The 18,854-nt window shown below is 43.0% G+C and overlaps 1 protein-coding gene across 1 annotated transcript in view; it reads left to right on the forward strand.

The window, feature by feature from the left end:
• The window catches only part of ghrhrb (growth hormone releasing hormone receptor b), a gene marked incomplete at both ends in the record, with an annotated part of 30,514 nt that extends 16,480 nt beyond the window's left edge, over window positions 1-14,034 (forward strand). The window contains 11 exons of the mRNA XM_080536612.1: window positions 2,920-3,024; window positions 6,963-7,063; window positions 8,012-8,109; window positions 8,549-8,681; window positions 10,496-10,649; window positions 10,981-11,041; window positions 12,232-12,301; window positions 12,443-12,534; window positions 12,952-13,081; window positions 13,226-13,267; window positions 13,837-14,034. Of these exons, the coding sequence (XP_080392738.1) occupies window positions 2,920-3,024; window positions 6,963-7,063; window positions 8,012-8,109; window positions 8,549-8,681; window positions 10,496-10,649; window positions 10,981-11,041; window positions 12,232-12,301; window positions 12,443-12,534; window positions 12,952-13,081; window positions 13,226-13,267; window positions 13,837-14,034 (1,184 nt within the window). The remainder of the gene's footprint in view (window positions 1-2,919; window positions 3,025-6,962; window positions 7,064-8,011; window positions 8,110-8,548; window positions 8,682-10,495; window positions 10,650-10,980; window positions 11,042-12,231; window positions 12,302-12,442; window positions 12,535-12,951; window positions 13,082-13,225; window positions 13,268-13,836) is intronic.
• Between the last annotated feature and the right edge of the window lie 4,820 nt (window positions 14,035-18,854).

Consider the following 18,854-nt stretch of genomic DNA (forward strand, 5'->3'; position numbering starts at 1 on the left):
TTCATCCACAATCCAATGGGCAAGCGGAGACAATGGGCGGAGACAATGGGCAACCAGGACCTGGAGGGCGTGCTGAGGTGCTACGTCTCCGGCAATCCGGCGACGTGGAGTCGGCGGCTGGCGTGGGCGGAATATGCCTACAACACCTTCCTCTACTCATCCACTGGACTGTCCCCCTTTCAATGTCAGTATGGTTATCAACCCCCCCTATTCCCTGAGCAGGAGGAGGAGGCGGAGGTGCCCTCCGTCCAGGCCCACGTTGGTCGCTGTCGTCGGACCTGGAGGCGGGTTCGGGCGGCGCTTCAGCGGGCTTCGGTCCGGTCCCAGCTTCAGGCCAACCGCAGGCGTCGTCCGTCCCCGATCTTTCGCCCGGGGCAGAAGGTGTGGCTCTCGACCCGGGACCTTCCTCTCCGGATTGAGTCGAGGAAACTGGCGCCTCGTTTTGTGGGACCCTTCAAGGTGGTGTGGCGGGTGAACCCGGTAGCTTATAAACTGCTGCTTCCACCGTCCATGCGGTGGATGATGGACAGACGGTGTACGCGGTGAGGAGGATTTTGGATTGCCGTCGGAGGGGTAGGGGGTTTCAGTTTTTGGTGGACTGGGAAGGGTATGGGCTGGAGGAACGGTCCTGGGTGCCTCAGAGGGATATACTGGACCCTACTCTGATTGAGGACTATCGACGTTTACATCCTGAGGCACCCAGGTGAATGGCAGGTGCCGTGGGGGGGGGGCACTGTCAGGTTGGGGATCGCTCTACTGTTGAGTGACCCTTTGGTGCCTCCTTTGATGTGTATTTGTTTCTCTGTCTGTCCTAATGTCTGTGATTGTTAACATCCGTGAGTGATTGTCTTGGTCTATTTATATCCCCCTGTGTTTTCCCTCTGTGTCGGTTGTTCACTTGATCTACGTGAGTACTATGTGTCAGAGCCTTAGCGTTCCTCGCCGTATAGGAAGTTATGTATTGATTGAGTGTTGCTGAGTTTATGTAAATGCCTTGCCTACGTAGGCGATTAGGATTTTTTGGAGACTACCTCCAACTTTTGTTTGTTCCATTTATTGTTCGGTTGATTTATGGCCCGACGACTCAATAAAGAGTACCTTTATTTTTGAATTCTACCTTCGCATTCCGTCTCCTGTGTTCTGCACAACATCTGGGTCCAACATTAGAATCACACAGAACAATTCTGTGTGTTGCCAAATGTCTGAAGTTTTACCAGACAAAGTATGAGGGAAGATGCATGCTCATGCTTAGTCATAGCGGTATGGAGGTTGTTTAAATCGCCATAGCCTGTCGTGGTCCATACTGTACGGAAGAGTATTAGGGCCACCAACTTGAGTTTTTTTTTTCTCCCGAAAGCGGGGAGGGGGGTTATATTCTGAGTTTAAAGTCAGAATGTCTGAGAAAAAAGTCTGAATTTCTGAGATAAAAAGTCAGAATTTCTGAGATTAAAGTCTGAATTTCTGAGAAAAAAGTCTGAATTTCTGAGATAAAAAGTCAGAATTTCTGAGATAAAAAGTCTGCATTTATTAGTGTTTATTGATCCTACTGGTTAAAATGAATGACATAAATGCTCTTATCAAGTTATACTTTCGAATTGGCTTTAGTAATAAGGACATTCTTTGTCTATTGGCACAAAATCATCTTATTATAACAAGTATTCGTACTTTGAAGCGACGTTGTCGCGAACTGGGTCTTTAGGCTACAGAAGGAGAAATCACTCAGATTTAAATTAGGTAATAGCCTTTGTGCAGGAGTAACTATCAGGAAGTGGCCAAATGCAAGGCTATCGTTGGATGCATCTTCGTGCCATTCGAATGGGATTCGTGGTGCAACAAGATGTGATACGACACATTATCAAATTAATTGATAATAAGGGGGGGCCCTTTCGGGAGATGGAATACTCTTCCATAAGACTGTGTGTTCAGTAGAAAAAAGGAGACATGGCCAACAAAACAGTTTGCTAACCTCTGGGCAGCCAGCTAGCCATGTATGTTTTTCATATTTTTTCCTCAAATGTTCTCTGAGAAAACGGCACCGAACGCAAAGATTCTATTGAATTAATATCACTCATATTGACAGTGTGGCGATGAGGTGAACTGTGTCAAGTGCCGCTAAAAATTCAAATGCTAGTAGAGTTGTGCATGCAGGGTTGCCAGATTGACAATTTACAGCCTAACTAGTATATAACCGCTAAATACAGTAGCCCATTCGGCGGTAACCCGCCCCATCTGGCAACCCTGTGCGCATGCGTGTCTATGCATTGGGTCACAGCCAGCTTTTTTGCCTATCAAAATGATCATGTTCAGTGAACAGGCCTACTGTACTGTAACTACTCGGAATCACAGAGCGCATGCGCGAAGTAAGCTGTTTTCTTGACAGCTTTCCATTAGCAAAATGGGATAGATACTGTATGTACAGCAGGGCAGCGGTTTTAAACCAAAACGATCTAACACACTGAGAGACAAACATTTAAATGCTTTTTTAATTAAAAGGCTTGGGCATGCGCCGCATTTATATCTTATTATGACGGCTCGCCCATGGTACACCTACAGTATATGGAATAAACCAAAACAACTTCATGTTGTGCCCCCTTCAGATTAGACGCTTCAGATTAGAAATTAGAATCTACATGATGATGATTTAAAGGCCAAAAGAGATACTTGCATTATCAGGAGTAAAGTGTACAACTCCAACATACTATGGCACATGATGAGTGATCTTCTGCGAAATGCCAGTTTGTAAACTTTGATTATGACACCCTATTATTACATTAGTAATACTATCCTTGAGTGATATACGGCTTACTAAAGTTCACGCTGTATTTCTAAATAAAGACGGAAATCTGCTCCTCGCTCACCGGCTGACAGGAAGTAGCATACTGTGTTAACATCCCCTCTTCCTGTGTATATCTCTCTCAGGATGTCCCACGGAGTGGGATGATATTCGGTGCTGGCACCGTGCCGAAGTGGGACAGGTGGTCAACGTCTCCTGTGCCAACGTCTCCCAGCTCTTCGTCAACAATGGTAATGTCTGACTTTTAACCTTTGGCCCCACTTTTAAAGTCCCACACCAGCCAGTTGTGCTTCCTTGAAAAAGTTTGTCATTCATGGAGCTATTTGGGAAAGTAACACCAGATACAGTATACTGTAGCTAGGAGCAAAAAAGGTGATGAAGGGGGTTGGGAGGGTTATATTTGACTTGCGCTTACTTTACAAACAGGCTACCCACGCCACACTTCGGAGCTCTGTAGCATTATGAAATGTCATACGTCACAGCACATGGGACATCGTTTTAGGAGGAGCTAAGAAAATACAATGTATACACCTTTTGACCTAAATGGCAATTTAGTGACTTTAATCATTGTTCCATAACATGTGCTGCACCAGAATGTAGTATATCAGCTAACAAATGTCAAAATGACTAATGTGGGCCTTTAAACTGTCAAAATGCCATTGAGGTCTTCCAGGAAAAGCGGTGTCTGCGGAGGCCATCACCTCCCCCTCCAGTCACAGGTTGTTTGCCCTCCTGCCACATGGGAGGCTGTACAGGAGTCTAGGCTCACAAACAGCTTCTTCCTGTCTGTCAATCTGCTGAAAATAAATCCTGGTAGTAGCCTTGCCTCATAACTCTCCCCCCCCACCCAGCTCCCCTTCCCCTCCCCTCCCCACAACAGGAGGAACATTGTACATTGAACATTGCACACTCAGGACTTCAATTTAGCCTTTGCACCACTGCTGTTTTGTACATACCTAATTATTATATTGGCCTATAATAAAGACCTCAATATGTACAGTTAGGATATATGTACAGTATGAAATGTACAGAGCAAGGGCAGTAGGTTTTGGAGATGTGCAATTATAGGCCAATATAATAATTAGGTATGTGCAAAACAGCAGTGGTGCATGTACCCAATACACAGGAGTACATCCATGTTTAGATAACAACATATCTGAGTCACTAACTGATGTTTTGGAAACCTCTAGGGATCTCTATGGTTTCACAGAGTGCGTGTTTAAGGAGTCTAAACTCAAATATACAGAGAGACATGATTTCCCTCCAGCTGAAATACACTTGGCTTCAGAAACCTATGTTCCTCAGTGTGTTTATGTGTGACCCCCCCTCCTCCCTGACCCAGGCTTGTCCAGCTGGCTATCCTAAAGAAAACAAACATGGTTAGGGCCTGTCATACCATTAAATGGTTGACATTAGATAAAGCATGACAGCCGCTTAAGCCAGATAAGATACGATACGCTCAGCACATAGACATACATGTGTGATGTGTATGTGTGTGTGCGTGTGTGTGTGTGTGCGTGTGCGTGTGTGTGTGTGTGTGTGTGTGTGTGTGTGTGTGTGTGTGTGTGTGTGCTCTTTGCAAAGAACATCCCCATGGAGTCACTGTTACGATTGTGTAAACATGTCAAAGTTTAAGTAGAGAGAGAGAGATGGAAATCCTTTAGTGAGAGTGTGTTGGTGAGTGTGTGTAGGAGGGGATGTTGGACTGACAGTCTTCTCTTGTTCCTTGAATGACAGTGAAGGAAAGAGAGAAAGTGCAAGAGCGAGAGGGTAGAACCTTAAGCTTGGTCTTCAGTGCGTGGGGCCCCGAGGAGGAGTGGAGGTTTGTCGTTTATGACCTCATAACTCAGTTTGGCGTGGGTGCTAGTACCCTCTGGATTGCCCTCCTCTGCAGACTCAGGCAAGGACAAGTAGCGCTGCTTGAGTTCAGTCTACCGAATGCAGGGCCTCGGAAGGAAAATAATGAAATAATGACAAATCAAAGGGTTCCGTGATGGAGCCAAGACCATGGGGGAGGAAGAGAGTTAGCAATTGTGCTCGTTAGCCACGGGGGCTCAGCAATAGTGAGCAGTCTGCTCCCCCTGGAGTCTTAGCCTTAGCCCTCTGACTGCACTGGGCTAAGCTACAACAGCCAACCACTCACCCACCCTCGTCATGCCTGCAGGGCTCTGTGCTACATGCCACATTATGCTAATGAGAAAACAGGAATAAAAAAAGCCCTCCATCAACAAGTTATCAGTCAAACCACCCACTACTCAGCCCCATACACACTCTCTCATACTGCTGTCTCACAGAGGAGCTGAACGAAACTGTAACACACGCACGCATGCACGCGCACACACACACACACACACACACACACACACACACACACACACACACACACACACACACACAGTGTGTCAGTGTGATGACCCCATCAGTGTTGCTGAACTGTGCTCAGTCATGCCAGTCCACTCCAGGCCATGGTGGGAGAGAACACTGTTACTGCTTCAATCTGCCTCTTATTCATATTCATCAGAGCCCTCTGGTGATTAGTGGGTCAGACTTTACACAGAGCTCTGAGTAAGGTGGACAGGCAGGGCACGTTGTTGTATTGCTCAATGTCATGTTCCACAAGTGTTGATTGTATTACAGAAAAGTAAAGAACAATACACACACACACACACACACACACACACACACGCACACACAGATCAGGTGTAACTGGATGTACTCAATGTTCTCCATGTTCTATGGGCTGCCACCACTCAACAGCTGGTACAGTGCTTTACCATCTCAACTCGGTTATGTGTGTGCGTGTGTGTGTGTGTGTGTGTGTGTGTGTGTGTGTGTCTGTGTGTGTTGGATGTGTGTTATCAGTCATCTGCCCTCCAGAGGACAGTGGGAGATGTGTCTCCATATCTCCACCCACCCATCTTATTAAGAAGCAGATGGAATTATGGTCCGGCCCATTAAATCCTAATGAACAGAGCAGGAGGGCTATTTCTCCCGTGACTGACACCCCTCGTCCATCATAACAGTGTGTGTGTGTGTGTGTGTGTGTGTGTGTGTTTGTACGTGTGTACGTGTGTACGTGTGTACGTGTGTACGTGTGTGTGTGTGTGTGTGTGTGTGTGTGTGTACGTGTGTACGTGCATACTTGCCTGCATGCTTGTGCGCTTGCGTGCATGTGTGGACTGACTTGCCTCGTCCATCATTGTGATGGCCCAGTTATGTCAGGAGATTTCACCACCAGGAAACTGCTCTGGTCTACAACGACTCTTGTTGATGTTCAATTTGCAGCAAACGTATCAATGATCAGGGTGCATGCACACACACTCTTTTTGTATGCTTTCTGTGTGTACATTTGTGTTATTTTATACACACAGGGTGTGAGTGTGTGTGGACATTTGACCCTCCTGTAAAAGCTGTTGTTGGGACGTGAAGCCACTGGGTTGTGATCGCCTCACAGTATCAAGTGCTGAAGCTCTCTTTGATAACTTGTACTGTAACTGTACGTTCCATAGAATAAGTAAAAATAAAACGTTCCCATCCTGATGAGAATAATCTGAAAATGAATGTCTCTGTCTCCTGATTGGATGGCAACGTTTGGTCTTCCAGAAGTGTAGCAGCACCAGGAGACACCTCACAGTGTAGCAGCACCTCACAGCCCCTGACCCCACACTCCCCTATGAATATGGATATCTGTCAAAACACACCACTCCTCCTCAGAGCTGCCAAACACAACACTGTTTGTGTTTCCAACTCTTTTCTCTTTTTCTTCAAATTATTCTCCCGCTTGTGATCTCTTCTTTTCTCCATTCTAAAGTTTCTTTCTTACCCTCTGCTCTTTCTCGCTATCATCCTCTGTTCCTCTTTCAATATCTGTTTCTCTACTGCTCTCGTCCTCCATCATTCTCTCTCTCACTCTCTCTCTCTCTCTCTCGCTCTGTATTGTTTCATTTTCTATACATGGCAGTACCGTTGCAAACTCTTGTTTTACTCTGTATTTGATGGTGAAATGCTGAGCAGTGTCGCACTGTTCAGTTTAACACTATGAACATCTGTGTTTTTATTGGCAAACACGAAGCGCACTGAGGTCACTGACGACATTAAACCTTCAGGCTAAAGGCTCGGGTGGTTCGTCACCCAGCACTTCTCTCTGATTTGTTGGTGTGTTTCCCAGGTTACATCTACAGGAACTGTACGAAAGACGGCTGGGCGGAGCTGTACCCCGCTTATCAGGAGGCCTGCGAGTTCGCCAAGGATACAGAGACCGAGTCAGAGGTAGAGACACACACACACACACACACACACACACACACACACACACACTAGTGAAAACAATATTCCTATCGCTCCTAGTATCCCTTTAGACAGATATTTGAGTATTCATCAGACAAAGTACACACGGCCAGGCTGCCAGGACTGAGCGGCAACAGGCACACACATACACCGTTCCCACCAAGGCCAGGAGGAAAGTGTGAGAGCGTGCCCTCCATGTGAACACATTCATTAAGAAAAATTAAATCTCCTTAGACAGAGACAAAACTGCCTTTTTCCTGTCTCGCAAAGTGAATTACTTATTAATTATTAGTGTTCACTTCATTGTTACAAGTGTCTATTCATTTGATGGTGTGTGTTTGTCATTTGACGACAACATTTTATTTTGAGAAGACATAACATTATTTTGAATGCAGTGTTTGCTTTTGCAAGAGATTTGTGAAGTTTAGGGTTTTGTATGTGAGTTTTTGGATTTGTGTTAAGAGTTAAGAGAAAATGAGCTATGCTTTGAGAAAAAGGTGTTAAAGTGATAGAGAAAAACTGTATTGCTAATGCTATTGCTAATTGAAAAGGAATACCGTAGGTGTTTGCTCATAATGAGGAGTGTGATTGTGTGATTGGTGGTTTGAGTTTAGCATTCTGAATTGTAGTGTTTTCCATGTGAACACAATATATTTTATCAAGGAAGATTGTGCCAAATGTAGAGAATTGTATTTAGTGTTTTGTTAAATGTGTGGTTTAGAGCTGCAAAATTAGTAATAAGCAAGAAATGTGTTTGTCGTTGTGAAGAATTGGTGTGAGATAAAATACACCAGTTTCAGGTTTTGGTCATTGTGTTTGAGGTTCAGTGTTAAAGCGATAGAGAAAAACTGTAATAGAGACGGGATGATGCGGGGCTCAGCAAGGTTTAATCTAGTACCTTTGTTTCTTTCTAAAATGTTATTTTTTCAGACGATGTACTTCTCGACCTTCAGACAGGTGTACACTGCCGGCTATGCCACCTCCCTCATCTCTCTCATATCGGCCATCTTTGTGTTCACTGTGTTCAGGTACACTAAGACTTGCTTCACCTGGTCTCACTTTGCTGAGAGCTACTGTCTGTAATCGAGTACAATATACTAGACTCTAGTTACAATATACTAGACTCTAGTTACATTCAATATACTAGACTATTACAATATACTAGACTCTAGTTACATTCAATATACTAGACTCTAGTTACATTCAATATACTAGACCCTAGTTACATGCAATATACTAGACTCTAGTTACATACAATATACTAGACTCTAGTTACATGCAATATACTAGACTCTAGTTACATACAATATACTAGACTCTAGTTACATTCAATATACTAGACTCTAGTTACATGCAATATACTAGACTCTAGTTACTAATATAGACTCTAGTTACATTCAATATTCAACTTGACATAGCCTACACAGTTAACCTGATGGGGATCTAAGACAGGACTCTCTCCCACAGGAAGTTCCACTGTACCAGGAACTACATCCACATCAACCTGTTCTCCTCCTTCATCCTCCGGGCCAGTGCAGTGTTCATCAAAGATGGGGTGCTGTTTGCTGATGAGAACATGGACCACTGCCTCATGTCGACCGTGAGTGTGACATCATTAAGAGGGGACACCAATGCTGTCTCTAACTCATTCTTACCCTCACATCTTATAGGGCAATGTGCTCTCATACTCTCATCGCACAATAAGGGCATGTATGTAAGATATGAATATGCTGTATCTAGCATATTGCCTGTTTTACTGTAGTTTTTCTAGACTGTAATACTGTAATGCTGTCATACTGTCATACTGTCATACTGTCATACTGTCATACTGTCATACTGTCATATAGTAGGACTCTTAAAAGCCCATGGCTGTCTTTTGCAGGAGAAGAGTGAATCAGAATCAGAATCAGAATCAGAATCAGAAGATTTTATTGCCATGACATATAAACATGTTAGGAATTTAGTTTGGGACAGTGGAGCACGGTTTACAGCAGGACAGGTGCAAGACAGGACAAGACAGTGCAAACCAACATCATGAATGAATGAATGAATGAATGAATGGTCTTTATTGTCATTGCTACAGTACAGGTACCAAACAACGAAATTTAGGAGGGGTGGCTCCCCTGGTGTTAGGAAAGAAAGAAAAAAAAAAGGTGCAAGAGTCATAAATAATATAAATATAAGAAGTGCAAAGATCAAGTGTTCAAGTGTTCATGTCCAGACAGTCCAAAGCTCTCTGGGTGGGGGTGGAGGGAGGGTAGATAGATAGATAGGGGTCAGGTCAGGCGGGGGGGGCAGCAGCATTTAGGAGCCGGATGGCTGTGGGGAAAAAGCTGTGTGCATGTCGGGCCTTCACAGTTTTTAGAGACCGCACCCTCCTGCCTGAGGGGTGCGGGGCGAAGAGACCGTGTCCTGGGTGTGTAGGGTCAGCCATGATCTTCCTGGCCCTCCCCAAAGCCCTACTTTTAAACAGGGCCTCAAGGGGGGGCAAAGGGCAGCCAATCACCCTCGAGCGTATCACCCGCTGCAGCTTGGCCAAGGTGATGAGCTTGTGAACACGGGTTTGAAACCAGACTGTTCCATCTGAGCAGCACATTTCTACTGAGACAAGGCTGTGAGAAACCAGCATTTAATTGTTATCCTGAACATACTTTTATGCTGATAGGACAGACTTGTTTAATTGTCCCTTTTGTGCAGCTGTGAGTTTCTTGGGATCAGCAGAAGAGTGGTGACTCATTAAGGGAGATGAGAGACAGAGGGTGAGAAGGTTCCGGGTGTAAAGGAGAGAGAGAAGGAGAGAGGTGGTTCACAAATGGCAGCACCATTTTTAGAAAGTAAATCCACCATGCCAAGGAGAGATAGAGGGATTAGAGAGAGGAGGGGACAAAAGTAGAAAGGGTGAAAACTGTGATTATGACAGTGGGAAGGAGCAAACGGGTTAGGGGATAGGTGGAGGGGGGCCGGCAGGGTTAATGAAACTCGCTACCTGATAGCAGACCCTCATCACTGGGGACTCTAAATGGTCACCCTGATATCGACCCCAACCTGAATGGGCTGCTCTCCCACAAGAGGACATTGACCGTGACCTTGATTAGAGTGTAATTATAACTCTCACACGCACACGCTCATGCAGACACACACATACAGACAGACACACAGACAGGCACACACACACACACACACACACACACACACACACACACACACACACAGATGCACACTGCCTCATCTAGCAGAGGGAATAGCTCTTTAGATAAGATATGTGTGGATAGATCCACTTTATAGTGATTATCAGTGCCTCAGAGACATACTGTATCATCACAGACCCTCTCTATGAGTCACACTATGACAGCTATTGATGTAGCGCAATCTAGTATTTATCTGATGAGGATGATGTTGTGTTTTCTGCTTTAGACGTTGTGTAAGTCTGCAGTGGCCTTCTTCCAGTTCAGCATCCTGGCGAACTACTTCTGGTTGCTGGTGGAGGGCATGTACCTACAGACCCTGCTGGCCCTCACCTTTGTCTCCCAGAAGAAGTACTTCTGGTGGTACACCCTCATCGGCTGGGGTGGGTGACCTCCACGACATCCCCCTCTCTCTCTCTCTCTCTCTCTCTCTCTCTCTCTCTCTCTCTCTCTCTCTCTCTCTCTCTCTCTCTCTCTCTCTCTCTCTCTCTCTCTCTCTCTCTCTCTCTCTCTCTCTCTCTCTCTCTCTCTCTCTCTCTCTCTCTTGTCTGTCTCTCTCTCTCTCTCTCTCTCTCTCTCTCTCTCTCTCTTTGTCTGTCTCTCTCTTTCTCTCTCTCTCTCTCTCTCCCTCTCTCTCTCTCTCTCCCTCTCTCTCTCTCTCTCTCTCTCTCATGTTTTTTTACATGATGCTTGACCATCCTCTGTGTCTCTTAGGTCTTCCAATTATAATACTGATGGTGTGGGTTCTGACACGCAACTTCTATGATAACAGGGGGTAAGGGTGAATTCAACTCAAACCTACTCGTAATATTAATGATTTATTCAAAACGTCAATATGTGGTATGGCTATGGTACATTTTGAATGACGGGGGGGGGGGGGGGGGGGTTAGTGAAGATAGAAAATGTGACACGGTCTGGTCAAAAGGTCAGCATGTCGGTGTGTTTTTTTTTTTTTTGCATATTACGAAATTTGAAGTGTTGAAGAGCCAACTCAATATAACAAACAACAGTTTTAGGATAATAGTAAATACTTATCATTTGTGAATTGGATTCACTGTCTCGTGAATAACCTAGGCTACTGGGTAAGTCAGAATCTGAATCTGAATTGCTTTTATTAGATCAATGTACAGAGTCAACTTCTTGGGTTCAGGTTCATTCGACATTGGCATAGCAGTAGAATACAGAATACAAAATCAATAATAAAATAAGCAGGATATAAAAACAACAATCAACAATACCAGCGATAGCGTCAATAGCAGCAGGATCCAAATCAACAATAATAGTATAAAGTAATAGCAGAAGAACGCAAATCAATCAACAATAATAGAATAAGTAATAGCAGCAAATCAGCATATCAACATTATTAATGTAGTCAACTTTACAGGAAGTTCAAGTACAGTGCAAAAACAGTAGTTCGAACAATTTCCGATTTGGATGGCTCGGGTCCTGTGATCATCTAATTATGCATAGTTATGTGTTTTTAGCATGTCCATGTTCTATCAGCATGTTGTGATGTGCTAAACATGCAGTTAGATGTTCCATATTTACCATACATTTCTTGAGCTAGCTGCCAGCTGTTTTGTGTATGTTTTGATTCAGAGCCAGTTTCTCTGGTATTTGCTTTGAGGGGTACCAACATTCAAACATGCATATCTTCTTCAACTATTTTCAGATTTCAGTGTATGACACATCATTTCAAATCTTATAATCTGCACTTTCATAATCTGAAAAATGACCGTGCCCTAATTGATGACCTTTTTACCAGACCCTGTCACAAATGTCACAAAATTAATTCTTCCCCATCTCATTAGTTGAAACTATTATTAGAAGCCAAAGAAGCATGGATTGATACTGTCATATCTCCTTCTAATGTATTCCTAAGTGGATAATTTGTAGGTAATACTGATGGAGGTGGGTGACACTGTGCTGCATCATGTGCTTTATGACTTAATTGCCCTAATGCAGTTGCTGGGATGACACTGATGTGGCTTTCATCTGGTGGATCATCAAAGGACCCATAACTGCATCACTCCTGGTAAAGAGGACTACAAATCTCATCACTCCACTGCTTGCAATATTTCTTTTTGTTTAAAACTATTTGAGAATGTTGTAGTTTTGAGGAGTGCCTCTTATATATCACACTGTATTGTGTGTAACTCCCTCTCCTCTGATCCAGGTCAATTTCATCATCTTCATCAATGTGATCCGTATTCTGGTCCAGAAGCTCAAGTCCCCTGGTGTCGGAGGCAATGACACTAGTCACTTCATGTGAGCGTCAGAGATACTTCCTCCCTTCTACACACACACACACACACACACACACACACACACACACACACACACACGCACGCACAAACGCACACACTCTGTAATCCACAGACAGCGAAGGCTGGCAAGCTGTTTTCTGATCTGCTTTGCTGCTGTTTATGGAGGAAGTGCAATTATCTGAAACATTCACAATGTACAATGATACGTACAATGATACGTACAATGATACGTACAGTCCACATCATTATTGCGATTCTTGTCGTTACTATGTGTGTTTCTTTGTGTGTGTGTGTGTGTGTGTGTGTGTGTGCGCGTGTGTGTGTGTGTGTGTGTGTGTGTGTGTGTGTGTGTGTGTGTGTGTGTGTGTGTGTGTGTGTGTGTGTGTGTGTGTGTGTGTGTGTGTGTGTGTGTGCGCAGGAGACTGGCCAAGTCCACTCTCTTCCTGATCCCTCTGTTTGGGATGCACTACATGGTGTTCGCCTTCCTGCCAGAGAACACAGGAGAGGAGGCACGCATCTTCATAGAGCTAGGCCTGGGTTCCTTTCAGGTGTGTGTCTGTGTGTGTGTGTGTGCCTGTGTACATTCTAGGGATAAGGATAGATGTATGTGTGAATATTTGTGTGCTATAATATGATAAATTTCAAGATATATATTGTTTTGTATAACTCCCACTCTATTCCATGTCCCACAGGGTTTTGTTGTGGCTCTGCTGTACTGTTTCCTGAATGGTGAAGTAAGCAGGGAGGGTCAACTTCTTGTAATCAGTATACCAATACACTGTCCTTGTCATCAGTATACCAATACACTGTCCTTGTCATCAGTATACCAATACACTGTCCTTGTCATCAGTATACCAATACACTGTCCTTGTCATCAGTATACCAATACACTGTCCTTGTTTCAGATATTCAACTGCTTACATGTAGGGCACTGACCTTTTTAGCTATGTGATAATGTAACAGTAGTGTTTTCTCGGTGTGTGTGTGTGTGTGTGCGTGTGTGTGTGTGTGCGTGTGTGTGTGTGCATGTGCGTGTGCGTGTCTGTCTGTCTGTCTGTCTGTGTTTGTGTGTGTGTGTGTCTGTGTGTCTGTGTGTGTGTGTGTGTGTGTGTCTGTCTGTCTGTCTGTCTGTGCCTGTGCGTGCGTGTCGGTGCATGTATGTGTGTGTGCTTTGTGTGTGCTGTGTGTGTGTACTTTGTATGTGCTTTGTATGTGCTTTGTATGTGCTGTGTGTGTGTGTGTGTGTGTGTGTGTGTGTGTGTGTGTGTGGGTGTGTGTGTGTGGTGTGTGTGTGTGTGTGCAGGTGCAAGCAGAGCTGAAGAAGAGGCTGTGGAAGTGGCAGACCCAGGGCTACCTGAGCTACAGTAAGAAACGTCGTACCCTGTTCACTGAGAGCAGCACAGTCACCCAGATCTCTGTCCTGGAGAAGAGCAGCCCAAAGGAACTGCCCAGTCTGCCCTGCATGGACATACCCACCAACAACACTGTCTCCTCTGTCTGAGACATACCCACCAACAACACTGTCTCCTCTGTCTGAGACATACCCACCAACAACACTGTCTCCTCTGTCTGAGACTATAGACCATAGACTATTGTAGCCAGACTTGTGTTGCTGGCCCGGCAGTGGGGTTTAGTGGATTACAGTTGTGTCCACAGTAGTGTAGTGTCCACATCTGTATTGGTCATCAGCTGATTGCAGAGCTGCAGGACCACAGTTTAGGAGTTTTTGTTTGTAGTGATGATGTCATGACCTTTCCTCATCAACCAAACTGTAAAGAGAACAACAACTCTTACCTTATGAATTGTAACTACTTGCAACATGTTGCACAGTGAACTTGCACACATCTGGAGCACTAGACTGTAAAGATTATTTATTCTAAACGCTCTTGTTTTTCATTTAACGTCTTGATGTAGTACTGTACAGTATATAGACATAAATTAATTTAGGTTATAGTAATATATGTACTCCAAGATACTATTGAATTTCTAAATTATATTATATTAAACACATATTTTCCACACTATTCATAATATTTATATCAAGTACACTTGAAAGTGTTCTATATTTCTGAGCAGTCTATACAATATAACCAGGAGACGCATTTTATTATTTCCTTAGGAGCAAATATTTTTCTATCACATGTATTATGTTTATGGTGTAATGAAATTAAGTGATATTAGTCATTTAACATGCTTGTCAATTAATATATTTGTTTTATATTGACAAATGAAGAAGATGTTGGTTAAATGTTATACGTAGATTTTGACTGCATACCTTGCATACCTGAGGAGCAATTACAGTTTTTCGCTTTAACACGTTTTCTCAAAGCATAGCTAATTTTCTCTTACTGTAACTCTTAACACAAATCCAAAACCTCACACACAAAACCCTAAACTCCACAAATCTATGCAAAAGAAAACACTGCATTTAAAATAATGTTATGTCTTCTCAAAATGAAATGTTGTTGTCAAATGACAAACACACGGCATCAAATGAACAGACACTTGTAACAACCAATTGAACCCTGATGTGCACAATAGAAGACACTATGATCAGCGGAAAACAGTACTATGATAAGATTATCAGTAGGCCTTTTGCATTTTCAGTGTTACACTACATACGTACAGTGTATACCTGTATACGTCCAATGTTAGTGTTACAGTTTTTCTCTATCGCTTTAACACCAACATTGGAACCTCAAACACAATGACCAAAACCTGAAACTGGTGTATTTTATCTCACACCAATTCTTCACAATGACAAACACATTTCTTGCGTATCACTCATTTTGTAGCTCTAAACCACACAGTTAACAAAACACTAAACACAATTCTCTACATTTGGCACACTCTTCCTTGATAAAAATCTCTTGTGTTCACATAGAAAACACTACCATTCACAATGCTAAACTCAAACCACACAATCACATTCCTCATTATGGGCAAACAACTATTGCAATTGAATTAGCAATCATAGCTTTAGCAATACAGTTTTTTCGAATGTCAGAACACATTTCAGGAAACTGCCCTCCGTTTTCACTAAACTCTAAACACAAAACACTTTTCTCAAGCTAGCTCCACAAAAACTTGCATTCTCTTTGCAAAACCAAACTCTCATCACAAAACCCAAACTTTCACCACAAAACTGTTGCTCCTATGGCCAAAACCAAACTTTGACAACAAAATCGTCCTCACAGCTTGCAAAAATGTAAACACTATTGGGTATCCATCACACACTTCAATAAATATTTTAAAGACAATGTTCAGGGTGTGATGTTCTAAATACCCCATCATCTGTATAGTAATCCCATATAGTAATCAATAGTAAGTCACAGATTCTTTTTGGGGGAATTGAACCCCATTTATTGATGACAACCTGTACTTTGCCATTCCATTTTTCTCGACATTTTCCCAAAACAAATATTTCAAAAGAGACCAATAGCATACAGGGGAAATACAGTACAAAATAAAACATGTCACAAATTCTTATATGTAAAGAGGTACTGTATATTGTGCAAGGTCACATGACTGCAATCATGTGGTCTGTGCAGGGGCCTGTGCAGGGGCCTGTGGGGGGGCCTGTGCATCACGTCGTCGGGCGGGGTCAGGCCACAGGACCTCGTCGACATTGCAGGCTATGTTTTCCCTCGCCAGGCAGCGGGGCATTCAGCAAACTGTGCATTCTACCGTTTTTCTCGATTGCTAAAGCACAATTTCTAGATCTCTGAGCACAATGACCAGTTGCCTAAACACATTTAATAAATCAGGCCCCCAGTTGGCTTAACTATAAACACATTTCACCTCAATCTCCGATTTCACAAAACTCTGAACACATTGGCATTTGCCAAAACACACGTTGCAGAACTCTAAACACATTCACACTTACTCTAAACACTTTCGCACTTGCTAAAACACACGTTGCACAACAATATGAACACATTGTCATTCACTGAACACATTTTGCTCACACGATGCAAAATGGTAGACTCAGTCATCAAAAGTTGAACACAATGAAAGCACAGGTGTCATTGCTTAAACACGGTGACTCAAAATTGAACACACCTTCAAATAATGTGACACCATCCATATTGGCCAGTTTAGAATGCGCAACCTCATTGCTTAAACACAATGACTCAAAATTGAAGACACCGCTTTCACAGCTTTCTTCCCCCGCTGCCTGGCGAGGGAAAACATAGCCTGCGATGTCGACGAGGTCCTGTGACCTGACCCCGCGCGACGACGTGATGCACAGGTCCCTGCACAGGCCCCCCCACAGGCCCCCGCACAGGCCCCCCCACAGGCCCCCGCACAGGCCCCCCCCACAGGCCCCTGCACAGACCCCATGATTGCAGTCATGTGACCTTGCACAATATACAGTACCTCTTTACATACAAGAATTTGTGATATGTTTTATTTTGTACTGTATTTCCCCTGTATGCTATTGGTCTCTTTTGAAATATTTGTTTTGGGAACATCTCTGATGTTGAGAAAAATGGAATGGCAAAGTACAGGTTGTCATCAATAAATGGGGTTCAATTCCCCCCAAAAGAATCTGTGACTTACTATTGATTACTATACAGATGGGATTACTATACAGATGATGGGGTATTTAGAACATCAAACCCTGAACATTGTGTTTTCAATTTTTATTGAAGTGTGTGATGGATACTCAATAGTGTTTACATTTTTGCAAGCTGTGAGGACGATTTTGTTGTCAAAGTTTGGTTTTGGCCATAGGAGCAACAGTTTTGTGGTGAAAGTTTGGGTTTTGGAGTGAGAGTTTGGTTTTGCAAAGAGAATGTGAGTTTTTGTGGAGCTAGCTTGAGAAAAGTGTTTTGTGTTTAGAGTTTAGTGAAAACGGAGGGCAGTTTCCTGAAATGTGTTCTGACATTCGAGAAAAACTGTAAACTGGCCTATATAGGTGTTGTCACATCATTGGCAGGTGTCTTCAATTTTGAGTCATTGTGTTTAAGCAATGAGGTTGTGCATTCTAAACTGGCCAATATGGATGGTGTCACATTATTTGCAGGTGTCTTCAATTTTGAGTCACTGTGTTTAAGCAATGACACCCCTGCTTTCATTGTGTTCAACTTTTGATGACTGAGTCTACCATTTTGCATCGTGTGAGCAAAATGTGTTCAGTGAATGAGAATGTATTCATATTGTTGTGCAACGTGTGTTTTAGCAAGTGCGAAAGTGTTTAGAGTAAGTGTGAATGTGTTTAGAGTTCTGCAACGTGTGTTTTGGCAAATGCCAATGTGTTCAGAGTTTTGTGAAATCGGAGATTGAGGTGAAATGTGTTTATAGTTAAGCTAACTGGGGGCCTGATTTATTAAATGTGTTTAGGCAACTGGTCATTGTGCTCAGAGATCTAGAAATTGTGCTTTAGCAATCGAGAAAAACTGTAAAAGGGCCAAAGGTGAGCTCTCCTGTGTTGAAATATATCAGGGTATATCAGGGCTGGATTCGTCATGCCAGGCGATACTTTCCCCTCTGCTTGGCCAGGGAGAACATTGCCTGTGATGTCGACGAGGTCTTGTGGCCTTTGTGTATATGCATATATTTTCTTTTTTCTATTTTTTGTTCTGTATGAAGAGCACTTTACAAATCCAATAGTCATTGCTGAGATGTGTACATAAATGAATAAAAAAAACATTCTATTCTTGCATTTGTGTGTTTTATATTTGAGTATGAAAACACAACATTTTATAACGGGCTACTGTACGTATGTAGTGTAACACTGAAAATGCAAAAGGCCTGCTGATAATCTTATCATAGTATTGTTTTCCGCTGATCATAGTGTTTTCCATTGTGCACATCAGGGTTCAATTGGTTGTTACAAGTGTCTATTCATTTGATCGTCTGTGTTTGTCATTTGACGACAACATTTCATTTTGAGAAGACATAACATTATTTTGAATGCAGTGTTTGCTTTTGCAAGAGATTTGTGGAGTTTAGGGTTTTGTGTGTGAGTTTTTGGATTTGTGTTAAGAGTTAAGAGAAAATTAGCTATGCTTTGAGAAAACGTGATAAAGCGATAGAGAAAAACTGTAAAGCGTTAGAGAACAACTGTAAAATGGAAAAATGTAATGTTCATGGATCAAGGTATTTGTTCATTTTTGTCATCAATTATTGAATGTGTCCACTAGGGGACAATCTAGATGTATATGTTGTTTTTGTTGATGTATCTATCTTTGTCAAAAGAGGAACAGAGCTAATGTACATTGTGTACTCTATGTTGTAAAGGTATTTTATAGAGTGTGTATCCCACAGGGATAGGTTTTGGTCAGTGAAAGGGATTGTGTTCTGAACAGGAGCATG

This window comes from Nansenia antarctica, assembly GCF_963989245.1.
Source record: "Nansenia antarctica genome assembly, chromosome: 7".
Classification (NCBI taxonomy): domain Eukaryota; kingdom Metazoa; phylum Chordata; class Actinopteri; order Argentiniformes; family Microstomatidae; genus Nansenia; species Nansenia antarctica.